We start from the raw sequence: 19,588 nt of genomic DNA on the forward strand, positions 1-19,588 counted from the left end.
TGGTCTTCTGCCTCTTCCCATACTCCAAAAGCCTCTCATAGTGCCAGACCTCCCTAAACTGGGGGGTCGGAGGTGGGGGTCCGTAACTTAACAAGGTAACAAGAATTTTACAGAGAGGAAATGCAAGCTGAATTTACAGCTGCGTTGTACCCAATTTACAGGCACCCAAACAGGGGGAATTGTCAGCTTGCTAAGGTTTCGTTAAAGTTCTATTTATAATACAGGAACTTGGCCATTGCCTAAACGGGATAAAGAAGTTTCACAGGAAAATTCTGCCATTTTGTCCCTGCTGGTTGGGGTTCCAGGCTTCCCTCCTAGGGTCCTTTCCTGCTCCGTTTGTTAGCCCTGGAATGGACGTTCATCACATCAGTAAAATGAGACAGCCGGCCAGGAGGACTTGGGGAGCCAGAGGTGAAACGACTCAACCTCGGTCCCATGACCCAGGGTTTGTGTGGCTCTGAAGCAGTTTTCCCGAGCAAAAAATATCAGCAGCCTGATATTCTAGCAATCAGCAAACTGTAGCTATCACAGCTGATCCTTTTTGCTGCAGGAAACAGACCCACGTAAGAGTCATTTAAAATAAAACATGACGATGGAAGAGAAATGGTTGTACTTTTTTCATTGTGGCGAGGTTATCTGCATTCACATTAGAAGAATTAAATTTTTTTTAAATCTCAAGCACCACATGGAAATGCTCATTTTATTCCATAAATTAAAAATAAAATAAAGGTGAAAAAAAAAATCTCAAGCAACAGAGGCTTTGGTTTAGCTGAGTTGGGTCCATTTTTAGCAGATTCCTCTGCCTAGCACACAGGCAGCAAAAACAGACTAGTGAGCTAAAACCTGGACATTAGGAATGTTACCAGTGGGGACTATGCTAGAGCACAAGCTTGGGTTAAAAGGAACTGGATATTAGGAAGTGAAACTGTTCCAACATGTTCATTTTAGACATCCAGGAAGATTCCATGTCTTCCAAATGTCACTATTTTAACACAGCGATCATTACACTACCGATAACCTCTCCAAAATATTACACTGAAATTATTCTAAGAAAAAAAGTGTACGCTCTCACACAGGCACGTTACCAACAATAATTAATGAATCCAATCCTAATTTCCATATTTCACTTTTTTATTAGCTTCTTTTGGGCAGGCAGTACACTTGGGAATAATATTGCACCAGGCATAAAAAGTAAGACTTCTACCATGGGGACATTTTGTGTTCAAAATCCAATATAAATATTTCTAGTCCGACATTTCCATGGCTACAGATATTTGGTTGCTTGATTTATATGCATAGAAAGAAACGTTGTCCTGGCTAGAAAAAGCAGGACTTAACAAGTACTTTAAACCGATTGGAGCAGGGCTTCCTTTCATATCCCAACACCGTTTATTGGCCTGGAAACTAGGTCCCTCATCAAGTTTTGATTTTCTCAAAGGCATCAGAAGTACCCTGCTAATTCTTCCATTTCCAGTGTTTTTAGCCTTGTAGTTGCATTAGGAACCATTTAAACAGTAATAATTTTAGCACTGTAATAGAAAAAGTTCTGTTAACAGGTAGATTATAGACCATAATGATTTTTAGAATTCTTTTTATAAAAAAGGTATCTTGAGAATTTGAACAGGCACATGCATACTCGGTGTGAATGGGACAAGTGGGGAGGAGGGGAGAGGAGAGAAGTTTTGATAAGCACAAATTTCTTTTCCAGTCCTCACATCCTTTAAATAAATACAATTTTTTTTAAGCCCACTGGGATGGTTTTATTAACCTTTCGTCTGTGAGCCAGTGTCCACCAGTTTCTCCGGGGGTCATGGGTCAGTCATCTGTCTTGCGGGCCAAGCGACAGAAAGTCCAGTTGTGCTCCACTGTGTTCTCGTTGGCCCGCTCGCTCATGTGATGCACCCGTGTGTTGCGGATCGTGAAGCCTTGCTTTGTAATGTACTCCATGAGATGGACACGCAGAGAAACTTCTTGGTGGTAATCGCAGGGACCAAACGTGAAGGACACTTGGCAGTCTCTGGTGTCCATCATGTGCTTGTTCCACTTGGTGAAGTAGTTGGAGATGCCCTCCAGCAGAGGGTGGACCTTGGTGGTGATGGTCAGCTGCGTGATGATCACCGCCACCGGGTTGGAATACTTGGAGAGCTTCCGAGTACTGGACAGCTCAACGACCTCTTCAAAAGTATCCATGGGATACAGGGGCTTTGGGTCGTTGAGACACTGAATCAAGGGCTCGATCTGGTAGAAGTCAGCTTCTTTCCGAAGCAGATCAAACTCCTTAAAGTCCAGAGGCAAAGTCAGTTCTGAAGTCCTTAAGAAGTTGAGAACGTATCGGAAAAGGGGTCCGTCCCGGTCAATGAAGTAGTTGCCCTGAGAGTCTCTGGCTGTGGGGAAGTCCCCCCCAAACATGGCTCCCAGCATGGAGTCGGGATACCTCGTCAGCGTGGTGAGGGAGGTCGTGTACAAGTGGCCCCCGACATTTAGTGTGACTGGATCAGTCATCTGAAAACACAACAGAAAGCATGACTCAGGCGTGGAGAGGGATCCGGCTTGTCTTGTCAAACATCAGCAGCGCACAGGAATTAGGTTTACCCCATTAGTTTAAATGACAAATAATAGCCCTAAGGAATCAAATGCAATGGTTTTAATATTACTGCTAAATTTAAGGACCTCCTTCAATAGAGTAAAAGAGAAGTTGCCCAAATTTGAAGGTCCTGTTTTCTGAATCCTGACTCTGAAAATAAGGAATTACTTACTCTATCACTTCCAGATATGTACAATTTTTTTCATAACCAAAGGGAATAGTTTTCCAGAGTATGCTACCAAAAAGGATTAACGCAGTTCAAAATATAGAATACTGGAAATTCAATCTTACAAATGTCTGTTTTCGTTAAAAGCAACAAAAAATGAAGTAACAATATAACTGACATTTACATAGCATTTACTTGTATCAGGCACTGCGCTAAGTGGTTTACAAATGTTACTTCACTTGATCCTCATAAAAACCAGAGGCAGGTTCTATTATTATCCCCATTTTACAGTGGAGGAAACAGGAAGTTAAGTGACTTGCCCAAGGTCATACAGCTAGTAAGCTTCTGAAACCAAATCTGAACTCGAGTCTTCCCAACTCCAGGCCCACTGCTCTATCCCCTGCCGCACCAGCTGCCTCAGGGATACTAAAATTAGAAAGATAAATATTGCAGACCAGAAAGACAGATATTTGCTAGTTATATTCTCACTTAAAAAAAAAAAAGACCTATCCAAACTAGAGTTGCTAAGAATAAAAGCTTCAGCCTGTTCGGAATCAGACACTCTAAAAACAAAAACTCTGCACTTAAAAGGACCATTTGGAACACATCAGACCTGCCTCTAGGACCACATACAACACCAGGGCTGAAGGCTCGGGGACTAGCATCTGCCTCACAGGCTGCTCAATGGGCCACCCTACTTCTGTGTCTCCAGGACACGGCATAACCCAGGCTCTACTGCAGCCTTTACTCAGTGATGGAGAAGGGTAAGAAACTCTGACTGCCAAGTCAACCTCTGTGGCAGAGGAACTGAAAAGGAACTACCCTAAATCTATGGAATCATTTTACTGAACAAAAAGAAAAGTGAGCTGATGACCAAAAAGGCTCTTCTTGATACTTCCTCTGTTTACTTCCCCCCAAAAGAAAAAAAAACTAAAAATTGTGCTAAGATCAAAATGTGGGCAAATGTACTGGTATGGAACAAGCGACTTGTATTAGCAAGTAAGCTAAAGGCTGTTGCCTCATCCCCCCACCCTACCCACAGAACCATGATACATGCAAGGCGTACAAGGCTATTTTTGAGTCTCCATATCCTGACAATTTGCTTATACTTGTAATGTTTTTTGTTTTGTTTTGTTTTGGAGGGGGGAAGGCAAGGCAGTTGGGGTTAAGCGACTTGCCCAAGGTCACACAGCTAGTAGGTGTATCGATGTCTGAGGCTGGATTTGAACTCAGGTCCTCCTGACTCCAGGGCCGGTGCTCTGCTCACTGCGCCACCTAGCTGCCCCGTTATATTTGTAATGTTGATGTCATAATTTTGCCCTTAATTTTGAGAAGAAGCATCTTCTCCAAACTATCATGAACCTTCAGTCTTACCAGCCCATAGCAATAAGAGATCAGGATTTAATGAGAAAAGTACGTCCTGACCAAAGACAGAAAAAACAAAAATAATCTTACATTTGGGGAAGGAGCTAACATTAATGGCAGTGGCACTTAGCTGCCAAATTACATAAAAAACTCACTAAATTCCATAACGCCAAAGTAAATGGATAAATGTTTTCCACGAGCATCACGTCAATGCAGTTAGAGTTCATTGAAGAAAACAACATTAAAGAGCAAAACTTTAAATTTCATAATCTGGTTTCATTGGCCACTATTAAACTTTAGTATTTAAAAGAGACACTTATATTGGATGGGAATACATAAATCTATTATTAAATGTATTACAACACCACAAGAATAATCAAACGTGATAAATGTCATGATCCAGGTTATTCTAATTTACAGATTATATCTATGAATTTATAACTTATTTATGTATTTAAATTCATGTTGAAAGGCCTGTGTGGGCATGTAAGAAAAATAAAAGTTATTCAGCTACATTTTGCAACCTATACACATAGAGCCACGGCGCCGCACTCACCATATAGGCCCAGTCTCCATTATCCATCTGCTCCGATGCTTGGTCTCTGCACTTCCAAGTTTCACTGAGGGGTCAATTATATCACCTAGCCCCCAGAAGAGAAAAGAGAATGTTAAAGACTTACAGAAAAACACTCATCATACCCTTCTAACAGAAGACTAAACATCCCAACTCATGGTTTGTATTTATCCCCCAACCTGCCACCAAGCAAAGGTCTGCACTGTATTGTCTTTTCAAAGCCCTTCCCGCGTCCTCTCTCCTCACCTCAAGGACCACAGTCTCTAGGGACAGCAAATAATTAATTCCTAGACTGTCCTCTGCATTCCACTTTGGCTAAATAATAAGTGACTTATCTGCATGGCTGACATGCTCACAAAGAAAAAGAATTATTTCAGTTAGGAAAGAAGGAAAACCCTAACAAGTAAAACTGGGAGTTCCAATGCTGTGTGCTAATTAATAAACAGTTGTCTACCTTCTCTGAAATACAGTTTTCAGAATTTTTACAAAGAAATTATTGTGTGACTTCATCCTGATTCGAATCTACAATGACCCTGTATCCGGAAGGTCATTTATGAAAAGGGAAAAATAAAACTCTCCCCTCCCCATCAACATAAAGTAAAACAAAAACAGTGAAAATCATGAATCTCTCCCTTATCAACTTTTCAAGTGATTCTCCTTTTAAAACCTATTCACTAAAAATCAAAACAAATGTTGAAGTTTCTAAGATAAAATATTTTTCTATGAATTTTAATGCTGCAAAAAAAAAATTTTAAACCAACTCACAACTGTATAATAGAGACAATCTCTGCACTTTCAAGCCAAAAATCAGTCCCCGACTCTGAGCCCACCCTGTGCTACAGAGCCGATGCCATGCTACACATCTGGCTGTACAGTGAGGTCACTTCCTCATATCAGCTATCCTGAAGCCTCTAAGCAAACACGGTCCCAGCTCCAGGGACAGCCTCAGTTTTCTCCTCAGTCACACTTCATTCCACAATCAACCTATAAAGAAAATCGCCAAGCAAAGTGTCATGCTCCAGCAAATGCAGGGAGAAAGCTGGGCTTATTTCCCGTCCAACAGGCAAAGCATTTGCTGTTCTCCCGAATCCTTCACCAGACCCACTTTTCCCACTTTAGCGGGATCTGGCCCACAATTCCCAAAACAGGCCCTGGCTACAGGAGATCACAAAGGCTCTTTTTCAAAAGGTCACTCAGGCATGTAGAGAACATTTGCATAGCCCAGCAGGGACTGAAATCAGAGCCTAAAACATCTACTTTCCCACCTTGCGATTTCTTCAAAGCAAACAACCAAGTGAACTGTGGAGCAGTCAGAAGGGGAGTCATGCTCTGTGGGCTGACCCTCAGCAGCTGGATCCAGAGAGGGTCAGCACAGGTTCTCCCTAATGGGAAAACTGGAACCAACGTCCAGCTCCGGGGCTGCTGGCGGCTCGCCAGGTCTCTGCACTTCCAAGTTTCACTGAGGGTTTAGTAATAACATCACCTAGCCCCGCCCCCACCCCAAAGGAGGAATTGTGATGTTCAGTAGACTGATGGGGGAGTCCTTCTAAGGGAAGACTGAACATCACAGCCCCGTGGTTTCTGTCATCCATCATTGTTTCTACAGACAGTAAGCTGAAGCAAATGGGCCCGAGAAATAGACACAACCAACTTTTCTTAGATAAACAACAATCACTCCAGTCCCTACCATGAGACAGATCACTAAAATGAATCAAAGTCATCCACAAATTATCACTAGGCAGCTGGTACCTTTGTACATTCTCCTGAATGGCCTCCACAAGCCAGGCTGGGACAGTCCATGGTGACACCTCATATCTGTGGAGGCATTGGCAGCTTGGAATAATTTTATCTCATCCCTACCACAACTTCGTGAGACAGGCAAGTATCACGACCCTGATGTTTTCTGTTAAAAAAGAGAATGGCAGGAGGCCCAAAGCCAGGTGAAGACAGCCTTACCCTAGAGCCTGGCTGACTACCTGTGCTTTGGACCCAATCGTGCCCCTACCTTTCAGACCTTTTTCTGCACATCATCATCTTGCTTGCTCTAGGGGTCCACATGCAGACATGGTAACCATACTGTCCAAACAAAAAAGTCAGGCTATGGTGCTTGACAGGTTATTTCAAAATATTCCTTATGGTGACAAGCAAACACAATGTTTGAAGTCAGGACTCAGAAAATCCTGGCAGTATGAGTCACTCAAACTATAAACTCCTTCCCACCATTCACTTCCTGCCACCCAACCCCAGCCTTTCTTAGTGGTACATCAGCAGGTCACTGGCAGGGACTGATATCCACAATTCTTTGTCATAAGTGATGGGAAGCCCATGACTATCAAATCCACAAAATGAAACAGGAGGTAAAAATAAAGAAGGAGCAGAGAGCATCAATGTGCTATCTGATATGGAAGATCTGTGCTCCTAGGAACCATTTTTATTGCTAAATCAAAACCAGATAAACTCTTGGGTGTTCATAAAATCAAACCAGACAATATCTCCCATCTGCATCATGGCAAACACCAAAATTCAGTTACAGGGCTGCTATGAAACTCCTAAATTCATAATTGATGAGAGCAATCAGTTGACCAAAAGCACCCCTAAGTCCCCCCAAACTTCTGCCAGAGATACACTAAACCCAACATGGCAAGGTTAATGTTAGTCTGTGCCCAACTGCTTCTAAGTAAAATACTGCTGTGATTTGTTAAAGGCATCTGCTTTCCTAGAAACTATATTCATCATGTACCTGGAAATTTAGACCTTTATATTTATTCAAGAGGCCTAGACGAAAACAATTTTCCTTTCTAAAAGTATTAGAAACACCAAAATAGCACAACCTGCTTCAACTCTAACTTCTGGTCTTTGTAGAGAACAAAATCTCTTTTGGCATTTGGAATCCAGATCTCTTTGACCATTTTATTTCTGAACATGTAAATTGTACGCTAATGAAATATGAGATCCAGAGTATCAGGGCTCCAAAGTAACGAAGGTTAGGGGAAGAGACTGCATTTAAGGCTTCCTCCACCTCAAGCTGGCCCCTAGAGAAAGTTCAGTATGATCCCTAGGGACCTACTCATTCCACTCATCTACCAGTGTCTCAAAGCAAGGATCCTATGCCTTTGAAGCTGAGAGCAGCAAGGATCCCAGGCCAAAGGGGGCTCACACATCCCTCAGCTCTCCGAAGCCTCAGACCACCACATGGACTAGTTTGTGTAAATAAGAGTAAAAATGTAAAAATGAGCAGTTTAGGTTCTGCCCTTTACAGACATCATCTCATTTGAGTATCATAGTTCTGGGAAGTTGGTACCATTGTTCCCTATTTTATGGATGAAAAGAAAAGACAAAAACCTCAAGCCCAAAGAGGTTTAGCACGAAATACAATAAACATTTACTACACACCAACTTAGTGCCAGGCACTGTGCTAAATGCTGGGACTAGAAAGAAAAAGACAGCCCCTGCCCTCAAAAAACCTCTGATCTAATGAGGAAAGACAAAATAAAAAAGGAAGCTGAAAAAGAGGAGTGCCCGGGGGTACTGGCAGCAAGGGCATGAGATGGCCAGCATTTTGAGCCCTCTCTGAAGGCAAGCCATAGAAGGAGCTTTCTGCTCTTTCCTCTAGGTTGCCAATCAGAGGGGCAGAAGCCACTGAGGCTACTGAGTGGCAAAGATGAAGCAAGGGCTGTGAGGATGAGTGTCCTGGCACTGACTTTATCCTGGGAAGTGCATGATGAAGGCGATGATGGAACTGAAACCCAGCAGAGCAGGAGGTGGTAACCAGATGTTAAGTGATGTACCCAGGACCATATAGCCTAGAAGCGTCTAGAACAAAAGTTAAAGCCTGTTGCTCTGGACTCCAAGGCTGGGGCCCTAGCCACTGGCATGCACTACTCTGGTCCTCTTGGAATGACTCGGAGCCCAGGAATGGTGAGTTTCCTCCATTCACAGCTGGGGAGGAGCCTCTGGCTGTGCTTTATCCTCCACTACCTTGGGATGAGGCTGCAGCATGAGTTCAGTCTGACCAAGGGGACTCCCACTCCAAATATTTACTGACCTTCTATCTACACACATCTGCCCACTCCCTGATGTCTGGAGTGATGACTAAAGAAGTTTGACCACAACCTTACACATGGAAAGACTTAAGTCATCAGAGAACCCTGGAAAGTGGTCCCTGGAGAACCGATAGAATAACAGTATCACAAAGAGAAGTAACATTTAAAGACTTAACTTGGATCAATGCAATCACCAACCATGATTGCAAGGGACCAACGATGGAGCTTGCCAGCCAACCACCTTCTGACAGGTAGAGGACAGATTCGAGACGCAGAGTAAGACAGAGTTTTGGACAGTGGCAACGTGGCAATGTTTTGCTTGACAATGCATATGTGTTACAAGGGTTTTGTTTTTCCTTTTGTTTGAATGGGGAGGCAGGTCCAAACAATTGATTTTTCTCCCACTGTACAGTTGGCAACCTCCTACTTCCTGCTCTCTGCGCCCCCATGATTCAGTTAGCTGCTGATGTGAAAATCCTTTCCTCCAGCTACCACTCCCCCATATTCTCACTCCTGTAGCCTCCAAGGCTATATCCTCTACTCTGTCCTTCATGACATCAAGTCCTTTGGGATCCCAACTTTATTGTTTACAAACTCTTCTTCTGTCTCTAATTCCATCATCTGGGGCCCATGAAATGTGGCTTCAGCCTCCCTGCATTTGAGGGAGTTTCTTTTCTCCTGACTCCTCATGGACTAGAAGAGGTACATTTCCCCATCCACGTCATCTGATCCAGGTCCTTGTGGTAGTCATCTACCAACCTTCAGATCTCTCTCCTTTGTTTCATGAGGAGTTCAGGACCTGGCTTACAGTCTTCCTCTGTACTTCTGTCCCTGCCCTTATACTCAGGTCTTCAATATACAGATTAATGTCCCCTCAAAAACTCTCAGGTCACCAACCTTCTTAACACACATGGTCTGATTTTTCATTCTATCTCAGTCACAAGGGCAATAAAAATCTTATCACCCATGACTCTATGAACCTAAACTCTAAAACTATACTCTCAGAGCATAAAATCCTACCCACCCACCTCTTCTTCTGCCACATCCCTCCCGTACCTCCTCTTCATCCACACTGTGTACGACCTCTAGTCCCTCCACCTTTCCCAGTTCTCCCAATGCGTCACCCATCCTCTGTCCTTCCTTTCCTCCCTCCATAATTCTGACCCTGTGGTTAACCAGTTCAACCTCTGAATCCCTTGTCTTTTTTAACAAACTCCAACCCTAGATTTACTCATAGAAGCCACCTTCTCTGCTCCTACTCAACTCCTGCAGAACACTGCAGGATTAAATCAAAACGACTGCACTGAATGGGTCCGCTGCATATCTTAGCTCAGTGGCCATGGGCCCTCACTGTGGCAGGCTTTGATTCTTCCCTGACTGCCTCCATCATGCCCCCTTCTCTCACAAGTCCCCTATAGTTTAGTATAGTACTATCGGTTATACTACCCCTCAAATACCCAAATGTAATTAATATATTAAAAAGTAGAGCCACCTACCACAAGCTCCCTCCTTTCCACTGCTCTATACCTCAGCGCTCCACTTCATTATCTTTCGTTCTCTCCTCTTATGCTCCAGTCTCTGAGTAAGGCATGGTTAGTCCTGCCAAAGTCAACTCCTCTGCTTGAACCCTTGAACCCCCTCCCTCTCCAGAATCCTCTGCCAGCTACTCCCAATCATACACTCTGTCTTCACTCTTTCTTAGTCCACTGGATAGTTTCCAGTTCCCTCTTAAAAAAAAAAAACCACAACAACCACCTTGATTTATGAATTTAACCCTATTTATAGACAACATAACTTATTTAGAAAACTTCACATCATCAGCAAATGAAGACAATCAATAGTTCTGATAAAGTGGCAACATACAAATTAGGTCCAAAAATTCATCAGCATTTATATTAGCAATAACAAAAACCAGAACAGGAAAAAACCTCATTCAAAACATCCAATCTATCTGACAGTCAATACACTAAATATGCTCAAGATTATTTTTATATTTTTTTTATTTTATATTTATATCATTTTATATTTTTATACTTTTTTAAAAGGTGAGAGAATAACTTAAATAAACAAGGGGATATTCCTCGTGGCTGGGCTATACCAAAATAGCAAAATGACTATACAACTTAAATTAATTCATATGTTTAATGCTACATCAAACTACCAAAGTATTACATTATAAAGCTAGACAAAATAATAGCTTAAAATCCATCTAGAGAAATAAGAGGTCTAGAACTTCAAGGAAAATAATGAAATAACGAATGATCTCAAATTGTATGATAAAGCAGTAATTATCAAAACTATGTGGTAATGATTTAGAAATAGAAAAGTTAGAATCAAAACAATAGCCCCCTGTGCAATAACCCTAGAAACTAAATTTAACCCTAAGAACATAAACATAACCATCAACTCATGGCAAATGCTCTATTCAACAAGAGCTGCTGGGAAAATGAGAAAGCAATTTGGCAATAAATCAGTTTAGGCCAGCATCTTAGCAAAATAACGCACTAAGTTCCAAATGGATACTCAACCTAAACATAAAAGGTCACATCATTTTAAAAAAAATGGAAAAAACCCAAAGGCAGTGCCTTTTACAACTACAGTTGAAGGGAGAATGTTAACTCAGAGAAGGAATAGAAGTCATCACAAGCAATAAATAGATAATTTCCATTACATAAACTGAAAAGCTTTTGCACAAGAATCAATGACATGAGAGGAAACTGCCAAATGTTAAAAATATTTACATCCAGTATCTCCGAAAGAGAAATGGTACCAAGTTGGCAAAAAAGGGAAATGACAAATGTTAGAGGTGCCATAGGAAATCAGGCATATTGTTGCACTGTAGGTGAAACTGTATATTGGTCTGGCCACTCTGGAAAGCAACCTGGAGTGGTCCTCTTTGACCCAGCTTATAGCTCTATATACCCCACAGAAATCAAAGAGAGTAGAAAAGGATCTGTATGTACAAAAATACTTATAGCAACTTTTCGTGGTGGCAAAGACCTGGGAACTAAAAGGGTGCCCATCAAGTAGGGAATGGCAGAACAAATTATGGTATATAACGAGGGGGACTGGTTTCAGAGAAAACTGAGAAGGCTTATGTGAACTGATGCAGAATGAAGTGAGCAAAACCAGGAGAACAAGTTACACAATAACATCATCTTATAAAGACAAAGGTCGAAAGACTTAAGAACTCTGTTCAATGCACTGACCAACCATGATTCCAAAGGATCAGTGATGAAGAAAACTACCCACCTGACAAAGTAATGGACTCAAGATGGGGAATGTGACACATATGTGGCAAATGGTCAATACAGAAATTTTTGTGTAACCCTGCATTTTTGTTTCAAAGGTTTTATTCTTTTTTTTTCCAGTGAGGCGGAAGGGGTGGTAGAGAGATGGGGGAAAAAAATCTGTTAATTGAAAAAAATTAAATTTAATAAAAAAAAAAGTTTAAAAGAAAGGTAGGGGGCTAATGAGCAGAATGTTATATACAATGCCAGACAAAGTTTTTGTAGCAGATGTTTTGCTTAAGTGTTTTTCTTTGTTACAAGGCAGTGGGGAATGACTGATATAAAAACAAAAGACAGTAACTTTTACATAAACTATAAATATATTTATTTTTATTTATATATTTCTTTTTATATAAAGGAACTAAGACCTGGACCTGTGATTTTAGTGCTGTAAGGAACTCCCAGATGGGCATTTTCTCTGCGATGTATGATCTTAGAGCTGCCTAGAGCACTGAGAGGTAAGTGACTCGCCCATGGTCACTGGGCCAGTATGTGTCAGTCGCAGAACTTGAACCCAGGTCTCCCAAACTCTGAGGCCAGTCCTCTTTACACCATGACATACTGCCTTACAACTAACAGCCTAATAAATATTAAGAGAGTTGAACTGAAGATACTTAATAGGAAACTGGCCTCTTTAGCAGTCATTTCCTCATTAACAATTTCAGGATATCCTGGAGAATATCAGTTTCCCCATCAAGCAATTATTTAAATGGCTCTTGAATTCACAAAAGAATTACAAACTATGCTACATTATTCATGATAATAGAAAACAATAGGACAGTCATAATACACAGATAAGCCAAAAACCTGATTTTATTCACTCTCTACCCCACCCACCCAATTCAGATTATTCTACATAGCTTCTTAAAAATAAAAGCAGTTCTGCCGGGCACCAGATAGAAACACAAAGGAGTAAAAGGAAAAGGAGCCTCCTAAGGGAAATAACACGAGAACCTCCAGAGAGATCCCCTGGAAGAGAAAGACACCAGAAGGTCCAGAGAAGTCCAGGCTCCCCTGAGAGACTGTACAAAGAGAAACGAGACACACAGAGATGGAGATGCAGGAAGACAGAAAGAGCTCTTTCCAAACGGAGATGCAAAGTATTTACTATGAGTTATTATTAGTTCTATCAGCCCAGAAGGAAGGTGGGACCTACCGGCAGAGACAGTTGCTGGACTCTAATTACCCTGAATGCAAGGGAAGCCTTCCCGGGGCAGAACTTTAGTCTTGGAAGTCAATACCCGTCCCCAGAGAAGGCAAAGGCCCAGAGGAGAGAGCAGCTGGGCTCCCTAGACTGTTTAAAGAGCTCAGATAGGAGTCCTTTGCATTATTTACCAAGTTAAAGAAAACCTGTCTAGTATTCAGTACTTTGTTAGTCCAAGTACTTGCCTAGGAAGCCCTTTCAGACAAGAGCCAAACTGAGATGTTATCAGGGTAGAAGCACAAGCCAAAGACTCCTGTTACCAGCGGAGAGCTTCTGTAGGGACAAATAAAATGCCATAGAGAGTATTAATTATTGATAGGCCTTCAAAATTCAAACTAAGGTCATAAGAGACCATCATTTTTGATCATGGGCCACAGGTTATGGATCAACTGGAAAATGGGTCTCTGAATTATCTTTATATAGTTAACTGGTTAATTCTGGGAAGATGGGCAAATCAACATGTCAACAAGCATTTATTAAGTGTCTACTGTATGCCAGGCACTGGGCTAAGTGTTAGGGATACAAAGAGAGTCAAAAAGACAGTTCCTGCTCTCAGGGAGCTCACATTCTAATGGGGAAGTCAACATGCAAACGATTATGTACAAACGAGATAAATGGGAGATAATCAACTGGGAATTAAGAATTAATTAACCAGATTAAGGGAAATTGGGAAAAGACTCCTAGAGAAAGTAAAATTTTTGCTGGGACTTGAAAAGAAAGCCAGGGAAGGCAAGAAGCAGAAGTGAGGGAAAGAATCACATGAATGGGGGACAGCCAACTGAAAAGCTTAGATAAATGAAATGTACAGCTAGGCACCATAGAGCGAAGAGTGCCTGGGCTTGGAGTCAGGAAGCCTCATCTTCCTGAGTTCAAATCTGGCCTCGGACACTTACTTAGCTGGGTGACCCTGGGCAAGTCATTTAACTCTGTTTGCCTCGGTTTCCTCATATATAAAATGAGCTGGAGAAGGAAATGACAAACCAAGCCAGTATCTTTGCCAAGAAAACCTCAAATGGGGTCACAGAGAGTGGGACACAACTGAAAGGAACGAACATCAACAACAGTCAATTCAAACAAATCTGGTTTCATCCATAGTTTGATCTTCTCCTTCCACCAAACCACTGACAATGGTCTTTAAAAAAGGAGACAGAAAATGGAGCTTTTAACAACCGACCAGAGCTGTTAACAATTGATTTTAATCATTGATTTTAGTTTCATCTTCTCTCTCCCTACTTGGTCTCTAGGAGAGTGCCTAACGTAGAATAAAATGACCACAGGATAGGGAGTATTCTCTTGAAATGAGAATAACAGGGGCCTATTTTACTAAGATAATGACAAAAAAATCTAATTGTTCAGAGAAATTGCTTATAATGAGGAATAAAAGCTTCATGGTAAAAAAGCAAATAAAGTTTCCATTAAAGTAATCTTTCCTAATAAAGAAATCTCTCCAAGAAAAAAAAACTATGAATGCTCCAAAAGCCAGAAGTGGCCTTGTGCTAACACACACACTGACAGAATGACTGCTCCCATCCTATTGAACCAGTTCACCTGAAAAGATCTTTGTTCTGAAGTCATACCTAGAGTTCAATCCTGATTTCTGCAGAAAGAACCAGTTAATCCATCCTGAAGAAATACTGAAAAAACATCCACTTCTAGGCTTCAAAGTTTAATTAAGACTAAGGCATTAATTCTGACAAGGTAACTTTACTAGGCAATTAATTCAAAGACAGCTCAGTTCTCAGTTAAGAATTTATGGGAGCTTTATAAGCAAACTGTTAAAAAAAATCTATAGTGTGTCTGGTGTGCTCACAACTACACAAGTCAACATATCGATAGCATTTAAACAACTCAAGAACCAGCCTGAAAGCTAATCTCCTTACTGCTACAGAAACCTCATTCCAGGTTCTATGATTCTTAAGAGCTGATTTAACCTTTTTTTTCCTGGTTTTATTGTCTCTGCCATGACCTCAGACCAAAAAATTCCCTGGGGCCGAAGCCCTGTTATTTTATAACAATCTATAAATTTCTAAAGACACCTCAGAACTTGAATAAATAATACTAAAGACCAATAACTACTGCCTTCATAGAGTGTCCAGACAAACACTTAAAACGCCATTCTACTAAAGTCCCTGCTTCTGGCACTTAGAAACACAAGGCAAGAATAAATTTCTAACATCTGCCCATACCTTCAAAATTACCTTTGTACTCAGTTTCTCTGTTATGGAACCACGTGGGAGTTTAAAAGTAGAATACTTTTTATAGCAACTAGATCAGAGAAATCTAAAGAGTCCTTCAGATTAACATGCAAGCTAGCACAGGCAGCCACTGCATCTTGGGGGGCAAATGTTTTTATACTTATAACAATAGGAACTGGCTTGTGATTTCATTAGTATAAAACTCCCAGGTGCAGAAACTCCCTCCCCCATGCAGTCAGTTCAGCACCTTCTCTGTACCCTAGCGTCAGAGAGCTATCAGGGCAAAAGACTAGGTGTCAGAGACAGCTCTTGAGCCCAGATCTTCCTGGTTGTGAGACCTGCTAACCATCCACTCACTACAACTGTGCTGGCCCACGCTTCAAAGCTTACAAACATGATCTCACCGATCTTGGCCATAGCCCTGAAAGGCAGGCAGGTAGGCAGGTACTCCTGGTAGCAATCACCTCCATTTTTACTGAGGCTTCGAGAGTTGATGTGATCCTAAGTCACACACTGGGGCTGTTGGACACGGGTCTGGAGTCCTTGCAATCTCTCCTGGTTCCAAGCCACAGGGGCACACCTCCTTGTTGTTAGCCAGCACTACGAAGGTGGTATTATCCTTAAAATCTTTTTGCTTTCGCTGTTCATCACCACAGTGCGGTCCAGCAGAATAGGCATTTGTGAGAGGAAGGAAAATCAAGTTCTAGCATCGCTAACTCAATGGGTGAGAGGACATTAATTCCATCTAACCAGCATTAGGGCACCTCCAATCCTCCAATGATAAGATGGGAATACAGCCTTTCCTCCCTGCTGCACGTGGAACACATTTGGTAAATGGGACTATTTCCTTCCTTTTCAGCTCTGAGAGTATATGAAAATGATGATTAAATGATTTGGGGGGGGGGAGGGGAAGGGTGCCATGGGTGGGAAGCTTGCTTCTTTTTTTAAGTACCATATTATCTTTATCATCTTTCCATGTAGTACATAACTTCACTACATTAAATTTCTGTAATATGCTGAAGGCCTGAATCAACAGAGGGACCACAGAGCTCTGTAGCTAACAGAACAGGGACAAGGAGCAGCAGAGGTGCCCCTGCTTCCACCACCTGGGCTCTCCTAAGGGGCCGGTGGCAAAGCCTTGAAACCACAAGACTTCCAGGGGGACCTCCAGATTGCAGCCTTATCAGAACTGGGGTCCCCCACTAGCCACTAGCCTGAAGTATATAAGGTTCAGGAGGATTGCTATGGCGAAAGTGGCTCCACAAAAGATGACCCAAGTAAAGCTGAGTAAAGCTGAAGTGTAAAAAATCCAGATAAAGGAAGGTGATGATTCTCTTGTCACCAGATTCATTTAAATTGCAAGTTCTCCTCACACAATTAAAAAGTGATTATATTTACACAAAACTTCACAGGAGCAGTCCCTAGCATATAGCAGGTGCCCAATAATTGATCTATCAGTCTTACTGCATAATATGAAGAATACTCATATAGATGCTTAGCTAGCCCAAGAACAATTTTCTTAACTATGTTAAAAGGAACAGGCCTTCTCCCTGCCCCCAAATAAAAGGCTGCTTTCCTTCAGCTATCCATTCATTTAAAAACATCCAACCTTTACTTCTTGATAAGCTACTGCTCGCTTGTCATTTTTTTTCCTCTCCTGGGCATTTGTGATAGAAAATTAATATCTCTGAAAAAGGGAAGGTAGATAAAGGCAGCCATGAGGCACTTAATAAATGTTTATTGACTGACTCAGAGTCTCATGACACCACCAAGCCCCACTTGCAATAGGGGGTCCAAACCTACCTGCTGCATTGGTGACTATACAAAATGCTTGACAGCGCAATTAAATCCGGCTCAGGTGTGCCTATCCCATCACCCAAACCTTAAGAAAAAACCTTAGCTAAAGTGCAGTCCTTTAAAACTACTGTTTGTTACTTCCAAACTTGTATCAGCCATCTCACCTATGCAGGCATTTCTTCTATCGGCAGACAGCGAAGATCACAACCCCGGGAAGGCGGGTCTTTTCATCCGGCGAGCCTCTTGGCCCACGCTCAGCCCCAGATCCTCCACCCAGGATCTACCACCTCCGGGCCCCTGCATTTTGCGGGCACCGAGGCGGCCCTCGGACCCCCGTGTGGGATGCCCCTCTCTTAAATATGCAAAGATCTACTCAGAAAATATCGGGGATGATCTTGAAAACCACTACATCCTCCTAAAGTTCAGTCGCCACTGATACAACCACGACACCGTCATGGGACGGCCTGGCAGTGCCCCCGACTCCTCAAAGGTGGAGGGGCGAGGCCGAAAGGGCGGTGGGCTCCCCCCGGCTGGCTAGGCTTTCTCCGAGCGAGGTCAGAGCCCCGAGCGGGCGCTGGCCCGAAGGACTAGCCTGAGCTGGCTCACTCTCTGGCCCCCGCAGCCCAGGGTTACCCGGGGCTCTCCTTTCCTCGGCTCCTCGGTACCTAGCTGTTCACGCTCCGCGGACTGCCCAGCCTGCGGTCTCAATTTTTCCTAATCCGGCTTCCAGAATTTTTAAATACCACACACACAGTCCTGGATCGTGTAAATCTTCTCAGGATGTAACATCTCCTAAGGAAAGGATCAGTGCCCTACCCACCCCGGTTAGGAGCCCCGGCTCCCAGGGGGCGTTTAGGAACAGCACAAACAGCCCCAGGAATAACTCAGAGGCCGAACGCCGGGGTGTCGCTGTCACTGACCCCCTCCCGCCGCACCGGGGATCCCAGGGAGGGGCTGGGGTCTAGGACCGCGGGTCCCCCAGAACCTGCCGACCCAAGGTCCCCTCCGCGGGAGGGGGGGGGGCTGGGCCTCGGTGAGGGCGGGAGGGCGAGAAGAGAAGCAGCCCTGGCGAGCCAACAGCACCAGGGCACGGTCCACTCCAAGTCACACTCGGGAGTCCCCGAGCCCTGGCCGAAATGGGGGGGACCCACGCGTGCCTGCCGCATCCCACCCACGCGACCCCCGGCCCGGTCCGACGCGTTCCACGAGTCCCTCTTACCCCCATAGGGTCTCCTCCCCTCCCCCAGCCCCTCCCTTTCCCCTTTAGGGGGGTCTCCTGCCCCCGCCCCTCACCTTTGGGGAGCTTCCCCCCCAGAGGAGCCTTCTGCGCCCACAAGGGTCTCCTCCCCCCACACCTCTGCAAACCCCTCCTTTGGGGCGCTCTGCTGCCAAGGGGAGCTCGTTCCCCCACCCCCTACAAGCCCCTTACTTTCGGGGGGCTCTCCCCCCCAAAGCAGGTCTCCTTTCCCCCGCCCCTCTACAAGCCCCTCCTTCGGGGCGCTCTCCTCCCCAGAGTCTCCTGCTCCCATAGGGGTCTCCTCCTCTCCTCCCCTCCTCCCCGCCCCTCTCCTTCCCCTATAGGGGGTCTCCTGCCCCCCCCCCGCCCTCTACAGGCCCCTTACCTTTGGGGAGCTCCCTCCATAGGGGTCTCTTGCCCCCCCGGGAGCTCCCCCATAGGGGTCTCTTGCCCCCCCCGGGAGCTCCCCCTATAGGGGTCTCTTGCCCCCCCCCGCTTCTTCGGGGAGCTCTCCCCTCTCTGAGGGTCTCCCCTGCACGTCCCTCCATCCCTCCTGGGGAGGGGGCGCATCCTCGTGGCCCCCTTCAGTCCCACCGCCTCCCTCGCTGAGGGGCCCCTCCCTTGAGCCCAGGCCCCCTTCCAACTTTTCTGGGGGGAGGGCAGGGGGTCCCTTGGGGCCCCCCCGCCGCTTGCCCGGGTCACTCCCCCGCCGCTTCTCCCCTCCTTCGGTGGGGTGATCCCCAGCCCCGGCCTCACTCACCGCCGCAGTCTGGGCCGGGCCGGGCCGGGGCGGGAGGCGGGCCGGGCCGGGCCGGGCCGGGGACACAGCGCCGCCGCTCCCGCCGCCGCCGCCGCTCCCGCCGCTCCCGCTGCTCCCGCCGCCGCCGCCGCCTCCAGCCTCGCGAGCCGCCGCCGAGCGAGCGCGGGCGCAGGGGCGCGGGGGCGCGGGGGCGCGCGGGCGCGGGCACGGGCAGGGCGAGCGCGCTCCCGCAGCGGCTGCAGGGCCCGGCTGGGCGGGAGCGCACGGGCGAGAGCGAGCGGGAGGGGGGGGGGCGGGGAGGAGCGACGGCCACCCGCGCTCGGGTGCCCCCTGGCGGGCCCTGGCGACGCTGCAGTCCGCCCCGCCCCCTCCG

General features: G+C 44.9%; 1 protein-coding gene across 2 annotated transcripts; it reads right to left on the minus strand.

Moving 5' to 3' along the window:
* Window positions 1–1,113: 1,113 nt before the first annotated feature.
* Window positions 1,114–19,251, minus strand: KCTD6 (potassium channel tetramerization domain containing 6). Of its 2 annotated transcripts, none has more exons than XM_036737561.1 (3): window positions 19,216–19,251; window positions 4,672–4,756; window positions 1,114–2,502 (listed from the first exon to the last, which is right to left on the minus strand). In XM_036737561.1, the coding sequence occupies exons 2-3, from the start codon at window positions 4,696–4,698 to the stop codon at window positions 1,816–1,818; spliced, it is 714 nt and encodes a 237-aa protein (XP_036593456.1). In that variant the 5' UTR covers window positions 4,699–4,756; window positions 19,216–19,251; the 3' UTR covers window positions 1,114–1,815. The 2 variants fall into 2 exon arrangements, with proteins under 2 accessions (XP_036593456.1, XP_036593457.1); XM_036737562.1 differs by lacking the exon at window positions 19,216–19,251 and adding an exon at window positions 5,455–5,494.
* Window positions 19,252–19,588: the final 337 nt, after the last annotated feature.

This window comes from Trichosurus vulpecula, chromosome 9 (genome assembly GCF_011100635.1).
Source record: "Trichosurus vulpecula isolate mTriVul1 chromosome 9, mTriVul1.pri, whole genome shotgun sequence".
Lineage (NCBI taxonomy): Eukaryota > Metazoa > Chordata > Mammalia > Diprotodontia > Phalangeridae > Trichosurus > Trichosurus vulpecula.

Coding starts and splice junctions, on each gene's coding strand:
- KCTD6 (XM_036737561.1), bottom strand. CDS start 4,698: ATGGATAATGGAGACTGGGCCTATATG. Junction 2,503..4,671: donor ATGGAGACTGGGCCTATATG/GTGAGTGCGGCG, acceptor TTGTGTTTTCAG/ATGACTGATCCAGTCACACT.